The sequence below is a fragment of the Hibiscus syriacus genome, unplaced genomic scaffold (assembly GCF_006381635.1).
Source record: "Hibiscus syriacus cultivar Baekdansim isolate YM2019G1 unplaced genomic scaffold, ASM638163v2 tig00117056_pilon, whole genome shotgun sequence".
Classification (NCBI taxonomy): Eukaryota; Viridiplantae; Streptophyta; class Magnoliopsida; order Malvales; family Malvaceae; genus Hibiscus; species Hibiscus syriacus.
In genome coordinates this window covers 4541923-4554296 of record NW_024063539.1, presented here as the reverse complement: position 1 = coordinate 4554296, position 12374 = coordinate 4541923, and the positions used below count along the sequence as shown (strand labels likewise).

General features: G+C 34.7%; 1 protein-coding gene across 2 annotated transcripts; it reads left to right on the top strand.

The window, feature by feature from the left end:
• Positions 1 to 4390: 4390 nt before the first annotated feature.
• LOC120197911 (protein SHI RELATED SEQUENCE 5-like) lies at positions 4391 to 6357 on the top strand. Of its 2 annotated transcripts, none has more exons than XM_039199307.1 (2): positions 4391 to 5505; positions 5837 to 6357. In XM_039199307.1, exons 1-2 carry the CDS (start codon positions 4941 to 4943, stop codon positions 6214 to 6216), a joined length of 945 nt encoding a protein of 314 aa, XP_039055238.1. In that variant the 5' UTR covers positions 4391 to 4940; the 3' UTR covers positions 6217 to 6357. The 2 variants fall into 2 exon arrangements, with proteins under 2 accessions (XP_039055238.1, XP_039055239.1); XM_039199308.1 differs by having other exon boundaries at positions 4391 to 5491; positions 5832 to 6356.
• The last annotated feature ends 6017 nt before the right edge of the window (positions 6358 to 12374 follow it).

The following is a 12374-nucleotide window of genomic DNA, read 5'->3' as shown; positions in this document are numbered from 1 at the left end:
AAAATTTATCTTATTGACATCCTTGTTTATATGTATGTTGTTATAATAATAAAAGAATTTACTTGATTTTTAAAAGCTTATTTAGTATAAACCTCAAACTTTAAACTACAGTATTATATGTTTAGGTATATTCGAATTCACTTCTAAGATATTACGGCAATAATGATGGTAATCAAATTAAAATTTAATTAATTTTAGTTATTAAAATATATTTTTAAATATGTGTTTGTATAAAAAGTATATAAATTAACTATAACAAACTACGTTTTATTACCCAATTCTAAACTATAAGTACTTATTCGAGTTCACGACATGGCTGGGTAGGCACGAGTCAATCATTTTTCTTGAGATGTAAATTCCATTTTAACATCATTGGCCATGCAAACAAAACATAAACTAATAATAGTGTTAGGGTTAGCGTTCCATTAATTAAAGATTTATAACAACAAAGGTACATGTAAAACAAGAAAACCAGTACCAAATTGAAGAGAATAAAGCTAGCTAGCTAGATTCCTCACTAATTGTCGGTAAATAAAAGCAAAAGAAACGTAACTTTCATCAAACCTGGACGAGTTACTAATATATATATAGTTGAAGTTAGAAGTTATTTTGATTGATGTCCATAAAAAGAGAAGGCGATTTAGGGTTCCGAAAATCAACAGGAGAGCTGGGTTTCAGCACTAATATATTTCATCGAAGTTAGGAGCTCCACGTCTGCTATTGTCTTAAAATCAACAATCTAATCTAATTTAATCTTAATCTAATTCAATATTAGACAGTGCAGACAAAAGGAATTAAAACAATAAGAGAGTCTATAGTAAAGGGGAAAAAGCTTAGTGCATCGGGCCCCTAATTACCATAGCATTAAATACTATGAACGTCGTTTTTTTATCTTTGTTTTAATTAGTTAAAAGTGTTATTGAATTTGGATGTAATCGAGTGTAATGATATAGATATGACGTGTTTAAATAATTATTATAATTTATAAACCTCGTTAAATTAGATTTAGTTGGAGGTTTTAAATAAATTTTTTAATTATTATAGAAAGGGACGATATTTGGTGTAATTACATGTGTAATTATATTATTTTATTTTATAATTACTATTATTTTAAAATTTAAATTTATATAATTATAATTTGCACTATCAAATATGATATTAAAAATTATAATGCAGTTATATTTTATTGGTCAAACATGTCTAAAGAATTAGAATACATTATAATTTAATCAGTAATTATATTTTCATACAGTTACACGTGTCTGCATATGTTCTAAATAATAAATTTTAATCAATTAGTACCAAATTTTTGAAGGACACGCTATAAGTTTTATTTATTTACAATTTACGGTCGATCTTATAAGTGATTATTTTGGTTATAGTTCAGTTGGTTTAAAAGCGTAAATAGATATTTCCTCCAAAGAAAATGTCTGAAAATAAATTAAAATGTTTTTATATACAAATTAAATTGGGAAAATGTAAAAATTAAAATTAACTTAATTTCACTAATTTGGTATTCGATCCATTTGATTGCTTTTGTATATTTAAAATATGAAATACTTTTTAATAATTTCTACTTCGACAAAGAAAGGAAAAATTTGCTCGTAATGAATGTTGAAACCATAACCTAAAAAAATAAAAAAAAAGTGTCAATTGAGAGTTTTTAACCATATATCATAAAGATTAATGACAAAGTGTTAAATATTTATATTATAACGTAGAAAAATATTATATATTACATGTAGTATAATATAATTGATATATTATATTAGTTATAGTTTTAAATTATTATATACAAACATACTCTATCTTTTTTTTATAAATATTAGATAAATACAATATAGTATATGTTAAAAACTCTTAATTCTTAGACAATAAACGATCATACTCCTACATACGCAGTGCTCAAACTTGAATTTCAAGTGATAACAATAAATCCTTTAACCACTTGAGTCATTTCATTCCTACTACAAACATTCTCTAAATATATTACATAAGGTGTATTAAAATAAAAAGGCTAAAGGGTCAGTGTTGTCCATGTAGTAAATCCAATTTATCAATTTTGGCCAGTAGTAAACATTCTCGAAGTTGTTTAATTGCATCAAATTATACCGTTGGCCGTATTGACTAACGAAACCATTAGTTTCTGCTTACGTAGACGCTAGTTGTTTCCACATCAACCAATATTGCTGACGTGACTTTTGGTAAAGGGTCAGTATTGCCCATGTAGTAAACCTAATATATCAAATTAGCCCCTATAATATTTTCACATCAATTTAGCCATCGAAGTTGTATAATTACATCAAATTATATTGTTGGTCGTATTGACTAACCGACACCAATTGTTTCCACGTCAACCAATATTACTGATGCTGCTTGATGATGACGTGACATTTATTTAAAACAAAAAATATTTAAAATATTAGAACAAATCTTTTTTGATTACAAGCCATAACTTGACCATCAACTTTTTTGGCCTCAGAACAGGAAACCGAACCCGATCGATTCATCAGTCCCACCTAATCGATTGCTCAACGACCTACAACTAAATACTCATCTACCTTAACTCTCGGTAAACTACCACCAAACTAGCAACTGTAGCATGTGATTGATGGACTACTCAACAATAGTCACGCCCTTGATCGGCGATGACAATGGAAACCATAAACGCCCTTATCTTTTCACATGGTGACCTGTAAAAGTAACAATCCCAAAATCAACACCAATCGAAAGAAGAAGAAGATAGATATAAAGGTCGACGGGGTAAGTTTGTCATTTTTCGAAGATACAGACGTCAATTGGAAGATCCGTGCAGTTGAAAAAGTTGGAATAACGACAAAGAGCAATATAATGTGAATATGGCTTCACCAGACGATTGCTGACAATGAAGGGAAGTCTTTTGTTTTGAGGAAATCAATTAATTTTTACTAAATCTACGATGATTGATGATGTATTTGAGTGATCGAAGGTTGGATCCATGATGAGGAACACGAGCCGATTTTGATGACGTGCTTTGGGTCCCGAACAGTGGTCGACAACGGTAGTCGGCGTGGTGGTCACCAACGATCAAAGATGGGCGATGACTGACCAATGGAGAAACCAACAATATAATTTGATGCAATTAAATAACTTCGAGGGTTAAATTGATGCGAAAATAAGATAGAAGCGAATTGATAAATTGAGTTTACTACAGAGGCAACACTGACCCTTTAGCCAAATAAAAATATCAATTAACTCAATTAATATGAGATAAAATTTAAAATTTAAAATTTTAAAAAAATATCATCCTATCAATTTGCCCTATTCAATTAATAAAGAATCATATTTTATTATTATCAAATAAAGAAATATCACATTTATGTAAATATTAAAATTTAAATCTATACAAAATAAAATAATATATATATATTTTTCATCCGTTCAATTAATGAATATTAAAATCATGTTTTTATTTTAATCTATAATTTAATATTTTTATAATAGGACAAAAATGTGAAAATGTGACTTTCGAGTAAAATAATGAAAATGATTGCACGGAGAATTTTGAGAAGAATACGAGGCATTGACGGAAATTTATATATTTATTTTTCAAATGAATATAAAAAAACCAGCACGAGAACAGGTGAGATAAATATTAAATAGTCACCGAATGAATTTCAAGTATTTTAATTAGTATGATAGGAAATTTTATCACCGTCGGATTTGTTAAACATAACAGATGTTGATCGATGTCTTAGTCTGTGATTGTTAAAGAAACTGACAAACGTAGGATTAAAAAAGAGGAAAAAATCAATCTTAAAATACAGAAACGGTCAGAAAAAGTACTAGCGGGTTTTCGGGTGTAAGGACGAGTAAGGAAAAGCTGATGAGTTGCCACGTGGAATAATATGGAACGTCGATGGTAGATGGAAGAGATCCAAAATGACCTTTTTGTTAGATTACATTGATTGGAACTGTAAGAGAACTGAGAGATCTTCCCAGAGATTCATTTTCTTACAGCTTTGTCTCTCTTAACATTACTCAACAAAAACTGGACATTTTTTATAATTAGAAAATGTATTTGTTCCAATTGATTCGAATTAAATATTTAATTTTATTATAAATTTTGTTTTATTTATTAAATGGTATATTTAAGTAGATTAAAGTAAGCTGCCACCAAACAATGTCATTTAGTTATTATTTTTAAAAGCTATTATAGATTAATCGATTTTATCATATTATATATAATAAAATAAAAATATAATTACTTATTCTAATAATTCCTTGTATATTTCAAATTTAAACTAAATTATCTAATTATTTTATCTGAAATCTAAAAAAAATTCTATTTTGCTGATTCTAAACCAATTTTGCACCCATGAAATCCTTTTCTTTTGTTCGAAATGAGAGAGAGAGAGAGAGAGAGATGGTTTTGTCATAAATGAGGTGAGAGTTTTGCAGTTCTCATGGCGGCGTTGTAGGGACTTTAATTCCGTGCATTATTGCTTGGAATTGAACCGGGGAGAGAGAGATATGGGAGCTGATAAGATAATAGAACCCATCAACCTAAGAGCAATTCTCAATCTTAAGCATTTTTAACCCTGAAAAGCGGCAAGAAGAAGAAACAAACACCCAAACGATCAGAGAATTGAAGAAGAAGAACAGCCTCTTCTATTCAAAAACTGTAGTTTATTCAGGGTTTAGGGTTTCCTGGGGATGGTCAGGGTCAAGAACACATCTAAAAAACAAAACCCAACAAATTCACAGGCTAACAGTGGTCTTTAAAAACCTACCAGAAAAAGGTTTTACAGTTGAAACCCATAAAGAAGGCAACCAGCTCATCAAACTACTGATCTCGGGCTGTGGGGCGTGGCAAATAGGGGGGGTACTAAATAGGGCAATTGATCTGCTATGGATTTTTGGTTCAATTTGAGGTTTGTTTCAGCTTTTGGGTGCAACAAATGGCTGGCTTTTTCTATCTAGGTGGACGAGAAGCAGCTGACACCGGAAATAAACAAGGAGAAGAAGATAAAGACGAGAGCCTGTATTTGTATAAGAACGAGGAGATCTACAATAAGAGTTTCGAGATATGGCCGCAGCAGTATTATTACCAACAACCGCAGCAGCCGAACGTGTCCAACATCTCTTTTGGAGCGGGTCCTAGTCGGGTACGAGCTAGTGGATTTAACTTGTCCGATGAGGCGTCTACGAGATCATTAGGGTTTACTGTTATGAAACATGGAGGGATGAATTGCCAAGATTGTGGAAACCAAGCTAAGAAAGATTGTCCGCATTTGAGATGTAGGACTTGTTGTAAAAGTAGAGGGTTTCAGTGCCGAACGCACGTTAAGAGCACTTGGGTTCCCGCTGCCAAAAGGCGAGAAAGACAACAGCAGCACGCGGCTTTGCAACAAACGCAGCAGCGAGAAAACGAGGAACAATTCCGAGGAGAGAATCCGAAAAGGTTGAGAGAGAATCGTGGTTCTCCCTCTCTTGCGTGCACTCGTTTATCCCCAACTTCGTCAGGTAAAGTTATAGTTTGACATATAATTAACAAAGACACACGTTTAGTTTGGTCAGATTTTAAGGATTTCCCATGATTTCCAACAAGATCATATTATTTGCGTGTTAGCGAGATTCACCATTATGTTCACGAGCTACCTGCTTTCCCCTTTCTCCATTAATTCCGCCACTTGTTTCTGGTTAAACTAAAGAAAAAGTGCCATAATATTCCGGAGGAAATTCAACGAAAACCCTTTTTTCTTCTTCTTTTCTTTTCATTTTAGTAAGCTTGATTTTCTTTTAGATATTGATTTGTTTATTTTTTTAATATTATGTCTTTGGAAATTCAAATTAGGGTTGGAACTGGGTCAATTGCCTCAAGAAGTAAGTTCACCAGCGGTGTTCCGCTGTGTGAAAGTAAGTGCCGTGGACGATGAAGATGAGGAGTTAGCTTATCAAACGGCGGTGAACATCGCAGGGCATGTGTTCAAAGGAATCCTCTACGATCAAGGTCCCAAAAATCATTACACCAGTGGCGGCGAAACCTCTCACTCTCAGCAACTCAATCTCATTACCACCGCGTCTACAACCGCAGAAACTGCTGGAACGACAACAACAACAGCCGCCGCCTCGTCGAGCCATCCGGTCACAAGTATGCTAGACCCTTCTCTTTTTCCTCCTTCACTCAACGCTTTCATTGCTGGTACGCCATTCTTCCCACCTCCAAGGTCGTGATTTACAGGCCTAGGCCTAGCTATATCCAATTTCAACAGAAACTTCCATTGTTGATCTCTAGCTTTCAGGGTTACTCTTCGTCATTGTTAAAGCATAGCATTGAATGAGAGGTGCTGCATATGATACTGCTTTGGGGATGTTTAGTTTTTGTTTTCTTTCGAATTTCGATTCAGATTTTCAGTGTTTGTTTTTCAGTACGTGGATGTGTGCCCCTTTGTGTACGAATTATGTTCTTTTTTTTAATTATAATTTGTGCTTTTGATTGATCTTGAATCTGCTTTCTGATTGGTGTTGAACTCGAAGCCAACCTTTTCCCATTTATCCGTTTTCTTACCGGATCAAAATGGGGCGAGAAAACTCGGTTTCGTGCTCGGCTAAACAAAGAACACTTTTTAAAAAAAACCATTTTTTAATGCATTAATCGGCAAATGGAAGACCCCTCCATTGACAACTTTCTTTCCATTTTGTGATAGAATGTACGTATTTTGTATGCAGATTTACAATCTTTTTATACGTAAACACATAAATTCATCGGTTTAGGTGCATTAAAATTGCAGCCGAAAAGGAAAAACAGCTACTTGAATAGACGTGCATGGATATGATGTGATCCATTGGTAGAATATGGAAACCGTTGCCCATTTGCCGATGATTTTTAATGCATCTCTGCATATATGTGCATGTGATTTATGTTATATATAGTGCTAGACTAGTGATTTTCTAGAGAGATGCTTCAGTTTGCAGGCTTCTAGGATTATCACCATGGGGAAGAAAACAGAAAGATTATGAAACTTCCCAAAGTTTATACATATTCCTAACTTAGAACATGGCCACATGGGGCTCTGATCATCTTCAATCATGAACATCGTTGCACCCTTAAGGCCCTTAACTGAGGAAACTCTTCTTGATTTCTATAGCATATAGGTTTATTGTCGTTTGGAGTAATGAAACTATTTAGGGATGAAGTTGACAAACAACAAGTTTTGGATTAGGGATCTCAAGTTTGAATGCTTCATCTTCTTCTTCATCATCATCATAATATGGGTGGCGTGATGCTTAACAATGGTTTAATGGGTTCTGGTGCCACACCAACTTTAACTTGAGTAAGACGAATATTTAATTATTTCATGCATTTGGTTTTATTGATCCCAATGCCATTTTCCAACCTTAAAAAGCTGCCCAAAACTTAATTGATTGCATATCCTATTATTTATTTCTCTGTCGTTTTGGATATTTACGTTCCTTAATACTTACATATGCTCCTTTTTGCCACGTCCTTCCTCATTGTTAGATTTTAATTTTATATTTGGGTAAGAATACTAATTCGAAGAGAATAAAGTATAATTTATTTGAAAAATGGTGATAATTTATAATTATTTTTTAGAATTTTCAAATCTATTATGCATATAAAAAGTAAAATGAAAACTCGGGGTGAGGGCTACAGCCCTCCACATTGTGTTTGTGGAGGGTGTTATATGAGTAAGGGTTCTTGGTATTGTATGTTATTTATTTAAATTACATGTTCATTAATTATCCTATGATATCCAAATATTTCGATTTGAATTCATCCCGTGACTATTGAAGTTACGTTGTTCTGTGAATATATTGAATATAATTATAAAAATTATAATTTAATTGAATCCATTAAGTGATATCATTAATTAAATAGAGTGTTGTTATCTCTTAAGATTATAAAATTGAGTAATTTTGTTTGCAGGACTTGTGTGCGTAGTCAACTATTAAGATTATGAACATATATTACCTTATAATCAGTATAACCTAATAAAAAAATATATTTTAGTTGTGCTTAGAAAAAGATATATCTAAAAAAATTTATAATATATATTAAAAACTATCAATTAACAATAATATTTTTTTTCTGGAATCTCATATTTATATTTGATTTGGGAAATATTACTAACAATAATACTTTTTGGTAAGGGGAAACTTATTGCCACACGTTCTTTAGGCATCTGTCAAACCTTATAATATTGGACAGATTACTCAAGTAATAATAGATCTTAGTCGCATTGCTTCATTTGTTGTATATTTTTAGATTAAATAATTAATTATTAGAGATGTAAATTTATAGTATATTTTTATTTTATGTTCATTTTGTTGCAGAATACAATTATCAAATAGAGCAAAATCGCAACTAATTGTTAGATGAATGATTGAGCTGGTCATGCTGCATGTGCATGGATGAAGAAAGTTCAAGAAGATTCCAGTTGGGTTCGTGTGCAAAGATAAATTGTGCTGCAGAGAATTACAGCCTCAGGTTGTTAGGGAAGGTTGTTATGAATAGCTCAAGTTGTTAGGAACAATTATATTTGTAATGTTGCTCGTAGGTTTAGCAACTTCAGCTATATAAGCACTGTAAATCATATCAAGAAAGATAAGTTGGAAAATGCATTAGTATTTGAATCACTTTCTTTGTAAGTTCTTAACATGGTATCTTTAGCTAAGGATCCTAAGGTCTTCGTTTTCGTTGCTACTTAGTTTCTTTCTTCTTCTTCAGCATCATGTTTACCAATAAAAAGGTCAATGTGGTATTGGATGAATAGAATTACCTGCTTTGGAAGCAACAGGTTCTTCTCACGGTGCGTAGTCATCGTTTGGAACGACTTCTCAATGGCACCATGCCTATTCTGCCTGAATTTGTTGTCAATACTGACGATGCATCTGTTGTTAATGAGGCATATGAAGATTTTTTGGCACAAGACAATGCCCTTGCTTCATGGCTTCTATCAACGATCAGTGCACCACTGCTACCTCAATTCGTTGGTGCGGAGTCTGCCTCGGCTGTCTGGAGCACGGTTATTCAGTTTTTTGCAAACAAATCGACTACTGCAGTGATGAATCTGCACTATAAACTACAATCGATAAGGAAGGGTGATGAATCCATGCGTGTGTATCTCACTCGCATCAAAGAGGTTTGTGATGCTCTTGCATCATGTGGAAGTCCAGTTTCACAAGTTGAACACGTGGTAAGTATTCTCAAAGGGATGCCAAGAGAGTATCAGTCCTTCATGGCTGTCATTACATCAAGTTCTGAGACGCTATTACTCGATCGGGTTTACTCAATGCTGGTTGACGCAGAAACACAGCTGGCTGGTTTTGATGCACAGCCTGAGAACCTTCCCATGAGTGCAAGTGTGGCTCAAGGACAACTCCATGGTGGATTTACTAGATCTGTAGCCTCCCATGAATTCAAACAACAATACGTGGTGGTCGTGCTGGTGGTAGAGGTCGTGCACGCCTTTAATGTCAATTGTGTGGTAAAAATGGTCATTCGGTTGATAGGTGCTGGTATAGATTTGATCGTGATTTTGCAGGTGTTCTTGCCATGAGTGCTCGATCACAATATAAGGATGAATCCAGCAGTGTTAATTATGTTAATCTTGATAACGCTGTTTGCACGTGTTGTGTCAACAAGAATGGAGCAAGTGATGTAACTATGCAAACAACTATGACTCCTGCTGCAGCTCTAAATTCATCTCGTACTCAATGGATTGTGGACTCGGGTGCGACACATCATGTTACTCCTGATGCTACTCACATCAATCATTCGACTGATCTTGATGGACCAGGTAATCTTGTGGCTGGAAATGGCACTTCTCTTGCAATTAAATCAGTAGTTCAATCTGTTTTAAGGTCATCTTGTCGTACTTTACGCCTTAATGATCTACTACATGTCCCTAAAATTACTAAATATCTGCTCTCAGTTTCGAAGCTTGCTAGGGATAATCACGTCTACTTTGAATTTCATGCTGATGGTTGTAGTGTTCGAGATGAAGTAACAGGCAAAGTCATTCTACGAGGGAGGCAGACAGGAGGTTTTTATTCGTTTACTTTGGATAATCAATTGAATGGTTGTAATAAGGCAGAAGCGTATGCAGTACATGACACTTCTAGTTCTTTTGAACTCTGGCATAGGCGATTAGGCCATCCAACTTGTGCTACTTTAAAGTCAGTTTGTAATTCTATTTCTGTTAATATTTCGAGTAATGAAAATCAGCTGTGTGTTGCTTGTTGTTTGGGCAAAAGTCATAAGTTTCCATTTGGTGATTCAACTACAGTTTATGACATACCATTTGAGCTTGTGTTCACTGATCTTTGGGGGCCTTCACCTGAGCCTTCAACTGGATTTCGCTACTATATCTCTTTTGTAGATGTATGTACGAGGCACACATGGGTGTATCTCTTGAGAAATAAGTCTCGGGCTATCACTGCATTTAGGTTGTTCAAAACAATGGTTCAGACTCAATTCTCATCACCAATCAAAGCAATTCAAAGTGATTGGGGTGGTGAATTCAAAAATTGGTCTGATGAGTTGGCACATGAAGGTGTTTTGCATAGAGTCACCTGTCCCCATTCATCCGAGCAAAACGGGGTAGTGGAACGCAAACACAGGCATCTGATGGAGTTGGCTCTCGTGCTTCTGGCTCAAGCATCGCTTCCAATCAGGTTATGGTCTTATGCAGTTACAACAGTTGCATATTTGATAAACAGATTGCCAACTAAAGTACTGCAAAATGTCTCACCATTCGAAAAATTGTTTGCCAAGAAGCCTGATTATAACACCATGCGAGTGTTTGGTTGTAGATGCTTTCCACATTTGCGAGATTTCCAATCACATAAGTTGATGCCACGTTCTCAAGAATGTGTTTTTCTGGACTACAGTCCTCAACATCGAGGATTTCAATGTCTTGGTAAAAATGGTCGAATATTTATCAGTAGACATGTGAAATTTGATGAAGTTGTTTTCCCTTTTGCAGTTCTGAAACAATGTACTGGTCAACAGACAGTTCCTTTAACACGATCTACAGCTCTCGAAATCACACCTAGAAGATATACTGAATGTACACATGATGTGGTTCATTTTATGGGCTCTAGCAGTTTACATTCTCAGACAAATCACGATGCGAATGATACGAGCTCTATGAATATTGTGCCTGCACATTCAGATCATTCGACTAATACTCCTCTTCTCACTGCTACTCCAATGGTTGATACTGAAGAAAGTTCTGAACAACAATCTCTTGAAGTAGACAATGTGCCTGATCAACTACCTTTGGTTAATGCTCATCCAATGGTTACTAGAAGTAAGCATGGCATTTTTAAACCAAAGGTGTTTTTTGCTGAGGAAGATGCTGCTATTCCTGTTAATATTTAGCAGGCCTTGCAGTCCACTCAATGGACATCTGCAGTTCATGATGAACTTACTGCTTTGCAATGAAATGGGACATGGTCTTTAGTTTCACTGCCAACTGGAAGAACAACAGTTGGTTGTAAATGGTTATTCAGATTGAAAAAGAATCCTGATGGCACAATACAACGATACAAAGCAAGGCTTGTTGCTCAGGGGTTTCTGCAAGTTCCAGGACAAGATTTTACAGAGACATTCAACCCAGTAGTTAAGTTTCCAACACTTAACGTTATTTTATCTGTTGCAATGACAAACAACATGTAGATGTTAACAATGCATTCATTCATGGTGAGTTGAGTGAGGAAGTTTTCATGAAACAACCACCGGGGTTTGAGAAGGTAGCTGAGGATGGGACTAAGCTAGTATGTAAGTTGCATAAGGCCCTATACGGGCTGCGTCAAGCTCCCAGAAACTGGAACAACAAATTAAAACAAAGCTTGTTGCATATGGGTTTTCGAATGTCAAAAGCAGATGCATCACTATTTGTCTCACTTGTTCAAGGGGAAGTAACCTATGTGCTTGTCTATGTAGATGACATCTTAATTACTGGGCAGTCTACTGTTACAATTGATCGTGTGGTTTGTGATTTACAAGCCAATTTCTCGTTGAAGGATCTTGGTGAATTGCGTTACTTCTTAGGCATTGAAGTCCAATGTACCAATAATGGTATAATGCTTTCTCAAAAGAAGTTTGTTTTAGAACTATTGGCAAAGTCAGGCATGTCAAAAGCAACACCTACAAGTACTCATATGGTGGTTTCTAATAAGCTTCAAAAAGAGGCAGGGAAACTTGTTGACGATGCTCGAGAATTTCGAAGTACAGTTGGAGCATTACTCTATGCATGTAATACGAGACCTGATATTGTTTTTAGTGTAAGCAAGATTGCTCAATACATGCATGATCCTCGTGAAAATCATCTATTGGCTACCAAACGCATTCATTCTACGATATC

Excerpts from the sequence above, each read along its gene's own strand:
- LOC120197911 (XM_039199307.1), top strand. The coding sequence starts at position 4,941 with ATGGCTGGCTTTTTCTATCTAGGTGGACGAGAAGCAGCTGACACCGGA. Across the intron at positions 5,506-5,836 it reads TTTATCCCCAACTTCGTCAG|GGTTGGAACTGGGTCAATTG; the intron begins GTAAAGTTATAG and ends AATTCAAATTAG.